We start from the raw sequence: 11,863 nt of genomic DNA, 5'->3' as shown, positions 1-11,863 counted from the left end.
TTTTTTTTAAACAAAACATTGGAGGAAACATTGATGGTTGGAACATCGCAACGATCGATGGCCGATGCATCACAACTTTGCATTTTCGGCGCCTGCTCCTCTTTATAGTATCCGGGGGTCAAGAGGGAAGGTACGGGGCTGCATTTTAACATTCCCCAGCGGTTGCTAATGTCTGCAGCCACTGGGTCGGGCGTACAGAGTAGAGGGACAGAAAAAAAAAAAAAGGGGGAACAGTGTCAGAACAACAAAAACAGAGGAGGAAGGAGAGAGAGATGGGGAAGATAGAGGTGGATTAAGAGGGGGAGAGAGGAGAAGAAAGAAAAGGAGGGGGAGAGAGAAGAAAACAAACTCGGGCAATGCTGTGGACAACTAGTATTGTAACATTTAAAATCAAACTAGTAATAAAGCTTAGTAATTTTCCCAGGAATTCTGCATTTTATTTTTATACTCTAAACTCTTTACAATATGCACATGAGAAAGATGAGACAGATTCATTAGTAGTTGTAAAACAATTGTCTGCTGTAACTCTTGGTAGAGACATAAAGGTGAATATAAAATTCCCTCTCACAAGCAATGGGCCTAATTCAGACCTGATTGTAGATGTGGTAAATTCAGCACATCTACGATCAGCTTCCCTGACATGCGGGGGGACGCCCAGCACAGGGATAGTCCGCCCCGCATGTCAGGCCCGACACCCCCCCCCCCCGCACAAGTACAAAAGCATCGCACAGCGGCGTTGGCTCCCGCGCACTGGCTGGGTGCTACTCGTCGCTCTCCGGGTCGCAGTGGTTGCGTGTGACGTCAGGCAGCTGCTGCGGCCCGCCTACCGCGTGGTCCGGACACGCCTGCATTGCCCGGTCCGTGCCTCTACAGCGGCAGCCATATGACGCCGGCCTGCCCCATCCCGCCTAGAGACCGCCTCTGCCTGTCAATCAGGCAGAGGCGATCGCAGTTTTGAGATTGCCACCTGGCATGCGCCGGCGCATGCGCAGTTCAGACCTGAACGGCTGCTGTGCGAAAACGCACAGCAGAGATCAGGTCTGAATTAGGCCCAATGTACGGAGCAGGTGTCCGTGAATCTGGATTGTGCCTAATATGCTTTGTACCCATAGGGTGGCAGGTTCTCATCTCCAGTCCCCCAATACCACCAGCAGGAAAATCCAGATTAAGGGGGGGATGCAGATCATACCGTACTCCGGGACCCCTGCCCAGAGCACTCTGACATCACTAGTTTTCTCTCTTAAGCAGCAGCAGAACCAGCAGCCAAAATGCAGGCAGGACAGTAGGCAGTGCAGGCAGAGACACAGTAATAACATGTTTCATGAGCTACCGACAGAGCTTCCTGACCAGAGGAGAGATAGGAGGGTGGAGAGAGCTGTAAGTGACACAGGGATCCCAGCTTCTCCTACTCCCCGCCAGGGTGTCTGAGTCCTGTGTAAACTGTTATACAACTAAACCATTTGGGTCTAGAGATACAGACACACACACACACACACTCGCCTCCTGAGTCCTGTCCCAGTGTGTAAGTAGTACAGAGCCTGCTGCTATTCTTGCATGTGACAAGATAAATTATGTTATTTTTCTATATGTATTTTAAGGTTAAGTTGTCTTTGTTCCACTACAAGAAAAGTTTATAAAATTCTTCTTTCAATTAGGTAGAGCTAAAACAGTACCCAGCCATTATTAAACTATTAGTTAAAACTAATATAAACCATTGGTTTAAAATTAATATACACAATCCATACATCCCACCATGACCCATTCCAGGAGTGACAAAATGCTCTCTACCTGGACTTCCTGCTTAAATTACGATTGCAATCACCTGTGTTGAAGTATCTTTCATATCAATTAAATAGTTCAACACAGGTGACGCCAATCATATATTAAGAGGGAAGTCCAGGAGCAGAGCATGTTGTCCCTCCTGGAATGGGACATGTTGGGAGGTATGCACAATTTAATATACATCCCCCACCTTCCATCGTGGGGCCCCCCTGTCTTAAATTCCCCGGGCACCCCCAAGGCTTAATCCGGCCGTGCCAGCAGGTCATGTTTTGCGGATTTCTATAGTCATGCACATGTGAGTCAATGTATTTTGTTAGTCAGTAATTATCCCAGCTGCTTCCACAGACAGAAATCCGCCACACATGACCTGTTGAGAAGACTTGGGGGTGAGGTTGAGAACCACTAATGTCTAACGTGGTAAAAACAATAAACAGACAAAATGTGTGGCGGGAATCATCGTTCAGTTTTGCGCTCTGCTGCAGAGGTGGCGGTACGCCAGCGGTCTGAGGAAAGAGATGTTCAGTGCATGTCTGTAGGTGGCCTTGTGTCTATCACTGTAAGTACAGTCCCATAACTGTCATTCTTGCGTCCACATTAGTTATTACTCATTTTCATTAGGAGGCATTTCCAAAGCATCGATTAATAAGGTAAGTGCCAGTGAAACGTTGCAGGGCTCGGGATTCATTGATTCCTATGCGGACACACACGGCGTCACCCTATACATTTGTTGTCTCTGCTGTGTAGCAGTTCATTGGCAATCTGAATATAACTTGTTGGACTTGGCCTAGTTCTGCCCACACATACTGAGATAATATACAGTATTATCACCGATGGCCACACATTCTGAGATAATGGGCCGGATATAATGCAAGACAACCGGAATGCCAAAATTCCGGCAGGTCTCATACGTTTATTTTAAAAGCGGTAATCATTTACAAGGAATAACCAGTTTGGTTTTGCCCAGGAAATGACTGCCGCTTTTAAAAAAAAAACGTACAAGTTCGTCCGGAATCTCAAAGCTGGGTAATTGGTCTAAAAGATTTACTTTAACTGGCATATTTAATTAACCCTGTGGCTAATTGCTACAGATGGACAGAGTCAGTCAGCGGGGATTACCCCGCACATGAATCCCTGATGGTGGACTGAACTTCGCAGCTACATGAGTTGCAAGGAAAGGTCCCAGAGAAACGGCAAAATCGGGGATTGGCGCGCGGAGATTGATTCTGCAGTTCACAAACAGAATCAGTGGGTCTCTAAGCGGTAAACCCTGATTTTAGGTACAGAAAAAAGCCTGTTTGACTAGACCCATAAAAGTGTTATTGCTTGTACAAACAAGGGGTTTCTTTAACGTAAATCCTTTTGGTTACCTATTAGAAGACACACCATGCTATTATGCTTTACTTTCATTTATGATTCAGTCTAGAGTTTGTTCACTTTCATTCCGTTACCATGACAGTCACAGTCACCGTGCAGAATTTGATGAGCAGGGATACTTTGGAACCCCCTGCTTATTGTCAGGTAGAATCTCTGCCTTCCTCCCCCTCCTCTGACATCACATTACCAAGGAGGAGGCTGTAACTGACACTCTCCTGGGAAGTAGCGGAAACCAGATTCCATGTGCAAGAGTTTTTACATTTGTAACCACAAAAACAGACAAACACACATCAGTTTTACAAACAAACAGCAACAGGACAGTATTTCTGGAATGTTACAAATGTACAAAACTTTTTTAAACACACAAAACAAGGATTGGAACTTGGAAGGTTTTGTCCAGACAAATGTGGTTTTAGAATGTACTTGTGTATTCCAAATGCAGACATGACTTTCTGAAGATCCTTTCCACACTGTTTTGTGTTGGTGAGCAACACTACACAGTAAGGATCAGTCTAAATGGGGTGTAGTCAAAAGGTCGACAATAACAGTGCCTATACCACAAGGTTGACAGTTATAATGGGGGTGGGGTGTGGGGTTAGGCTGTGGGGGAAGGTTATGGTTAGGCTTCAGGGGTAGGGTTAGGGTAGGCTGCGGGTGTGGGGGAGGTCCGGGTTAGGCACTAGAGCAGGCCTGTTCAACCTGTGGCTCTCCAGCTGTTGTGAAACAACAAGTCCCAGCATGCCCTGCCACAGTTTTGCTACTAGGGTATGCTAAAACTGGTCCAGAGCATAATGGGATGTGTAATTTTGCAACAGCTGGAGAGACACAAGTTGGCCAGGACTGCACTAGAGGGAGGGTTAGGCTGGTAGTCTGACCCGGAAGTTATAGCCACATGACTATCGGGACCTGGAAGACACGGCTGAAGCCGCTGGGAGCAGATAAGTCCCCACTAGGCCACCAGGGATGATATGTCGACATTCTAACATTTCAACATTTCATCACTGTTTACATAATAAATGTGGACTTGGCCAACGTCAACATTATGACCATGACGATATCCTCACGTCGATAATCACTGTTGACATGGTCAACTTCTACATTAAGACCATGTTGATATTCTCATGTCGACTGATTATTGTTGCCGGGATGGCTGCCAACATATCATACCCAACCCATGTTAACCTAATCTTCAGTGTTTCCATGGTGACTTCCTCCACCTGGAATGTGAAGTCTAAGAACAGGCCTACTGGACAAGGCCTGATTATGGTGAGCGTGCTTTGACTTTTCACAACAGCATAACATTTTATACACATTTATAAACACTTCTCTCATATAAATATATGAAGACATAAAGTTAATATACTATACACTAACACCTTACCACTACATTCATTACCAGATTAATAGGTCCTCGGACATGACAACAATTAGCTTGTATGAGTGCGACGTGCAGGCACAAAGGTGCTGCCACTTATGGATGTGAGTAACTCAGTTACAGGACGATGATAAAAGCTGGACAGTTCCTGCGCTTGACTTTATGATCACAAACCGATGGTGGTTGCTGTCCAGGATCATTTCTCTTGGACAATGAACATATTGCTCTTTCTATATTACTTTGTGTCCTTTGCAGGAATACAGCATCCTCATAGATAGTGAACCCGTTGATAGCTGACCTGTGACAATGCAGACATCATACTGTATGTATGGGGCGTGCAGGTGATCTTACATATCTTGAAGGTCTGACGCCACGTAGGACATGTACTTTCCGTCTAGAATCTCCTCGACATCTGTGTGTTTCACCAGCCAGCATTTGGACATGTGGACTTGTGCCGTGGAATCCTTCATGGCTTTTACAGCAAGAATTGCAGGAGCGGTGTGGTTATTTCTTCTCAGAACTCCAGACAGGGTCAGATCATTACTCTGCTTCCGCTCAGTGACTTCTATATGGGCATTTTGGAACTGACCTGCAAAAATAAATGAAATCAACCTTTTTACCTTGTAAGACTAATGGCACCAATTTCGGATCTTTTCTCCAGAATTCACCATTTTATCACAAAATATTTTGCACCCAGGTGCCTATTTACCAATACATGAGAATCCCTGCTGCCAGCAAAAGAGCTTGTTTTCCCTTAATCTGGTGTCTGGGGATTATAGCCCTGCTGGCACTGTGGCACTGTTGAGTGAGATTATAGCGGGAGTCCAGTGGAACTTGTCCTGCCAAGCTGTTTGGTCAACCAAAGGCAAGCACTGACCAAAAACAAGTATCCTGATTAAATAACTTTTTGTGGTGTATGTCACTAGATAAGGCAATTGCTATGGACCCCCCCCAAGAAAAAATAATTGTTTGTTGAATGCTCTGAAGGTTCGATGCACAGACTATTTAGTTCAAAACTAGCGTCTTTGGAAGCAAACAAGGTTGAAGTGCAAGAACGTCGACAGAAGATCAAGGGGCCACCTGATACTACTGTTCCCCTGAAGCCTCCCTTTGCTCTGTGCAAGTGGAATTTACTGAGCTGGTAGAATGTGCTCTTTGGTTGAAGAAACAGGCTAACTGCCCCACTAGATGCTTGCTGAATTGCCTACTGGAGATTTGCTATCCTCTAAAGACACATAAAGAGCCCTAAAAATGTCTGAAAATAAGAAAGAATTGTCCAAAGGCATAGTGTGCCAACGTTTCAATGCCGCGCAGGGCGTTTTTCTCAAAGCGCTATGCTGTGAACAAAAACACAGCATAGCAACTTGAGAAAAATGCCCTGCGTGGCATTGAAACAATGGCGCACTATGCCTTTTTCTTGTATTATATACTAAAAAAAAATTTTTCACAAAGTCAGCTGCGTGCAACCTGGTTTCTTCTGCAAGGAGGGGGGACATGCTAGTCCCATCCCGGGGAACCACCGTACCACTAAGGAGGGTACCACGGCATTTGATCATAATAACAGTGAGTGCCCACTTTCCAGTCTCTCTCTCTCTCTCTATATATATATATATATATATATAAATATACTAAATAAAACTGTGAGGGCAGAACTCATGACTCAAGTACCTATCACGCCTATGAAAGTTCAACTATGATAATCCTTCTGGAGCTTAATTTACAGAATGAACAAAGATCAATTCTTTTGTATGTGATCTAGTATGTACTGTAACCTTATTAAAATAAATGGACCATGAAACATCTAATTTTTGCAGCTATTATGCTATAATAAAGGAAAATCTTGTCTGTTGAATTTTTAGGGGTTTTGTAAACACTCCCTCTCACCAATAAAATTCATTCAACATGGTGAATGGGCCTAACAATACAATATAAAAAAAGTTTTATTAAACTAAATAGTCTCACAGAGTGGACATAAAAAATGGTTTTGCTTACACACTTTATGTTTTTTACCGCACAATAAAACTAGCCACGGCTAGATTGCATGAAAACCCTTGACTAGTGTGCTGTTTTCCTAGCTGCTGCGTGTCTGGAGGTGCCCATCTACCCCAGGAGAGGGCACGCCTACCCTGATTTTACAATACATATATAGTTAAAGGCCAAAAATTGGACCTAGGTTCACCTCCTTAAGCTGGGCATACACTATACCATTATCTGGCTGGTTGAAATGAAAATCTGGTAATGGCTGAGGAAAAATGACAATCGACCATTTGCTCCCAAACATTGGAAATTTAACAAAAACTATCCTTCACACAAATTGGTTAACTTATGGATTTAATTTATATGAACAATAGTTTTTGTCCTTTTTCCACTGTTTGGGAGCAAATGGTCGATTGTCATTTGCTCTCATTTATTACCAGAATTTCATTCCAATCAGCCAGATCTGGCAGATTATCTGGCAGATAATTGTATAGTGTATGCCCAGTTTAACGATACTAAATTATAAGCAGCTAGCATGTATTATAGATATATGATCTGCGGGAGAAGGAGTCATCTAACATAATGGTCAACTTCCTGGAGCAGCACTGGTTCTGTGTTCTCCAATGCAAAACATTGAAAAATAAGATTTTACTTACCGGTAAATCTATTTCTCGTAGTCCGTAGTGGATGCTGGGGACTCCGTAAGGACCATGGGGAATAGACGGGCTCCGCAGGAGACATAGGCACTTTAAGAAAGAACTTAGATTCTGGTGTGCTCTTGGCTCCTCCCTCTATGTCCCTCCTCCAGACCTCAGTTAGAGAAACTGTGCCCGGAAGAGCTGACAGTACAAGGAAAGGATTTTGGTAATCCAGGGCAAGATTCATACCAGCAACACCAATCACACCGTATAACTTGTGATAAACTTACCCAGTCAACAGTATGAACAGGGCCGTCTTTCCGTATGGGCTCAATGGGCTCTTGCCCAAGGGCCCCAGGAGTATAAGGGCCCTAGGCTGATAGCTGAGGGTCCCCTCTTTCCAGGGGTACCAGATTTTTTAAAATCGGCCATGGGGAACCGGAGTTATCCGACCTCAAAGTAGTGGTCCCCATCCAAGCCTGTTAATTGCTCTTCCCAGCCAGATATCTTGGGTTCTGTCTGACGTAGAGTTTTTCTGAGGGTATAATCCAAAAGCTGCGACTCTCTCCTTTTGGTGGACAGTGGCAGCTTGTCTCTACTATGCCCAGAACCAGAAATATCAGCCTTCAAGCAGCTGGTCCCTGCTTCAGCTCCACACGCCTAATATGCAGTTTTAGGTTTTCATTGGTGAATTGCTCTGGCACCTAAATTCTGAGCCCTAATCCCCCAGTACCTTGTGAAAAGTGGGACTCTCTAGTTTTTTATCCCGTTCAAAGCTAAGAAATATATTTTCAGGAACTTGAGATATCTGCAGTCAAGCAAGCTGCCCTCCCACCAGAAAATTATAAATATTAAGCCCACTTCACTATCCACCCTTCCCCTACGTATTAAACACCCCCCACCACCCTAAAAGTCATGTACCAGGGCTTCTTTATTCAGCCCAATGCCCCCTTCTACAGTTTAGCCCCATTTGTGCAGTAAAGGAGTAATTAGCAGAAATGACTGCTCCAGGTCCTACATGCTTAGCGGAAGATAGAACACCCCCTACCACCCGCGGGACTTCAAAGCTGCCACTGATAGCACCCCCCACCCCTACCACTGGAGGATGGGTAGGGGGCCCAGTGCATTGCTGTGCCCAGGGGCCTACACTGCTGTTAAGACAGCCCTGAGTATGAACAACAACGGAGCATCAGTTCAACCCTGATGCAACCATAACATAGCCCTTATTGCAGCAATAACTATATACAAGTATTGCAGAAGAGGTCCACACTTGGGACGGGCGCAGGCCCGGCGCTACCCGCTCAGCAAAGGGATGCAAAGCAGGTAGGCGCCTGATTGGAGAGGCGCCTTCCTGCTTTGCATCCCTGTGCTGCGCTACCCTGAGCCGGGCCTGTTCCCCTGCTGCTGCTGCCGCCTGCAAATGCAAACTGACAGGCAGCAGCGCCGTCCGTTTAAAGCCCTCCCTCCTTCCCTACAGAGGCATGATGATCGGACAGAGGCAGGATGAGCGGATGAAAGGTGGGCGGAGCTACACGGACTTAAGGGGGCGGGGTTACACGAACGAAAATGGGCGGGGCTAAACGGGATCCCCAAGCTGAGGCAAATCCCTTGCAGCCAACCAGACTGATACTGTAAGTGGATGGAAAAAAGGTCAGAGAAAGTGTGTGTATGTACTGTCTGTGTATGTGTGTGTGTATGTATGTATATGTGTGTGTTTGTGTGTATGTACTGTATGTATATATATGTGTTTGTGTGTGTGTGTATAAGTTTCACTTCTGCAGGCATTAACAGTAGATGGCAGAGGTGGAACTTTCGCTGCAGCAGCCAGTGCAATGCATGGGGGCCCACAGCACTTGGGGGGCCCTCAACCAGCGGATCAGTCAGCAGGACTAATAACGGTGCGCTGCTGCTAGCCATGGGCTACAAGGAGAAAGGTGGTCTCGTCCCCTCCCTGACCTGTCCCTCCTGTCACCAGGCCTGACGTAACACGCTCAGCAAAGGGATGCAAAGCACGGAGCACTGGGCTGGAGAGGCGCTGTCCCTGCTCTGCATCCCTGCTGCTGTGCCCTTGTCACACTGTAGCGTCCTGGCGTCTGCTACCTTACTCCCTCTTCTCGTTGCGTCTCCGGCAACAAGAAGCGGCTCTTCTCAGGTCCACACGGCTCTCTTCTCTAGTGAGGTCACGGTCTCCCTCCCCTCTCCTCCCCACCTCTTAATTGTTCAGCACCGCACTGCGCCCGTGTCCTCCTGTGGACGGTATGTATAATTTATGTATAATGTATATGTAATGTATGTATAATTATTTATAATGTATGTGTAATGTATGTATGGAAGTTTTTTGTTTTTATTTTACTAATAGAAGAGTGCAGACCATAGGCATCGTGGCACCCCCCACTCACAAGCTTGCTGACGATTAATGTTGCCCTCATGGCGCCCGGTCACGTCTCGTTCGTGTGCCATGCAGTGTTTCCACTGCTCCCATCCTGCTCCGCACCACTACTCCCATCTTGCCCCCTCCTACTCCGCACCACTGCTCCCATCCTGCTCCCATCCTGTCCCCTCCTGCTCCTCACCACTGATCTTATCCTGCCCCCTCCTGATTGGCTGCAGGTCCACGGCGGATTTGAAACAGTGGCGCTGTGGTCATAGGAGCTGCAGTGCCACCAACCACAGCTTCCTTCTCGCACCGCCACCTGCCTCCTCCTCTGCTACACCGCTGCCGCCCTGCCTCCGCCCTCAGTCCTTCTCTGCACTTCCGCACCATGCCAACCACAGCCTCCTAATACACCGCACCGCAGACCACAGCATCTTCAGCACCGCTGCTGCTAAATAGGTAATCTTACCCTGCTGCCTTTCTCTCCCCCTAGTCCCTATTGTATGCCCTTACTATCCCTCTCTCTGTCACGCTCCCTGTCCCTATGTCCCTGCTGTCACTTTCCCTCTCTCTCACCCTGTCCCTACTGTCACTCTCCCTGAATTTTGTCTTCATGTGGCAAAATTTGAATTTCGGCTCATTCAGTGTGCTATAATGTAAATTTTGGCTCATTCTGTGTGCTATAATGTGAATTTTGGCTCATTCTATGTGCTATTATTTGAATTTCGGCTCATACCGTGTGGTATACTGGGAATTTTGGCTCATTATGTGTGCTATAATGTGAATTTCGGCTCATACCGTGTGGTATAATGTGAATTTTGGGTCCTACCTGTTAGGGTCTCCTGCCCTGTGCTGCCACGTCGTCATGGCAACCGGGAGACAAGTGCTAGCGGAGTAACCTGAGCGCAGCTGATACTCCGGTTCGGGTCTTTTGCTGTGCAGTGGTTATAGGCTCTGTGCACGGCAGGGGATCCGGTGCTGGTTTTTGTGCTCACAGTCTGTGAGGTCTGAGTGGGGCGTGGACAGCACCTGCTTTATAAGGCCTCTTTTCAGGGTAAGCAGATGCTGCTGAATCTTTGTTGGTTAGTCAGTTCATGAAAGTTAGCCAGTACTGTGTAGCTTTGTATTTGTTTGTTGCTTACTGCAAATAGGCCTGGGGATTTGGTATTATTACACTCTGCCAATCCAGACCTAGCAGTAAGACTGGAGTCAGTCGTTTAGCTTGCTGGGGTTCTGTTACTACTCTGTGAACTTAGCAAGTTTGCGGCTGTATTCTAAGACTTGCCTGTCTAATCCTGTCTCACTGTGCTAGGTGTCAGGGGTCAGTTTAGTGGCAGTAAGCTAAAACCTGTGCACTGCCAGTGAGAATCAGGATTGTGGAGACCCTCCTTGTGTCTATCATTCCATCTCTGACCAAGGAGTTTACTGCCACACCCGTTGGTAACCCTTTAGGGTTTTGCTGTTGCCCTTAGCAACAGCATTTCGGGTTCTCTACGTATTAAAACACAACATCTTGCTTTTCCATCTGAGCAGTTCTAATACAAGGGAGATACCCAGTTCCTTAGCCTCTGGGCTTCTCTGTTCACTTTGTGTGTATTTTGTTACCCTATCACCTTCTGTGTACGTTATGTCATATTCCCCAGTTTGTCTGTGAGTCCATTTGTTTTGCATAACAGTTCAAACACCAGTACATTCCTGCAGACACTGGAGTGCATAACAGTTCTGACACCAGTACTTTCCTGCAGGCACTGGTGTGCATAACATATTCAGCAGCCTAATACTCCTGTTGAAATTTTGTGGGAATATGGAGCATACCCCTCAAAATACGTTGCAACAGGTGGTCGATCAGGTGCAGGTCCTGACTCGACAATTTAATGATTTGTCCATTAAAATGCACACCTCCCAGGCTGCTGGCGGAGCTCCCGCAGCAGCAGCACCTGCAGGGGTTAAGGAGCCGAAAGTAAATCTCCCGGATCGTTTTTCTGGAGATCGCTCGCAGTTCTTTTGTTTCAAGGAGAGCTGCAAGCTATACTTCCGGCTTAGGCCTCAGTCTTCTGGGTCGGAGATTCAGCGGGTGGGCATAGTGATTTCCTTGCTACAAGGAGACCCACAGGTCTGGGCATATGGGTTGCAGCCTGACTGTCCGTCGCTTAAAAGTGTTGATGCTTTTTTTACGGCACTGGGCGTGTTGTATGATGACCCTGACAAGACGGCCTCAGCCGAGGCTCAGATTTCGATCCTTAAGCAAGGGCGAAGGCCAGTTGAGGTTTACTGTACGGAGTTTCGGAGGTTGGCCCATGATACCCAGTGGAATGACCCAGCCCTGAGACACCAGTACCGAAG

General features: G+C 46.5%; 1 protein-coding gene across 2 annotated transcripts in view; it reads right to left on the bottom strand.

Annotated features, from left to right (window-relative positions):
- Positions 1-412: 412 nt before the first annotated feature.
- The window catches only part of ITIH6 (inter-alpha-trypsin inhibitor heavy chain family member 6), a 297,725-nt gene continuing 286,274 nt past the window's right edge, over positions 413-11,863 (bottom strand). For both annotated transcript variants that reach the window (XM_063936359.1, XM_063936360.1), the window contains one exon: positions 413-5,120. In XM_063936359.1, coding sequence (XP_063792429.1) covers positions 4,879-5,120 — 242 coding nt within the window. In that variant the 3' untranslated portion in view covers positions 413-4,878. The remainder of the gene's footprint in view (positions 5,121-11,863) is intronic.

This window comes from Pseudophryne corroboree, chromosome 8, assembly GCF_028390025.1.
Source record: "Pseudophryne corroboree isolate aPseCor3 chromosome 8, aPseCor3.hap2, whole genome shotgun sequence".
Lineage (NCBI taxonomy): Eukaryota > Metazoa > Chordata > Amphibia > Anura > Myobatrachidae > Pseudophryne > Pseudophryne corroboree.
Note: the sequence above shows the minus strand (reverse complement) of the source record. Positions and strands in the feature narration are given on the sequence as shown.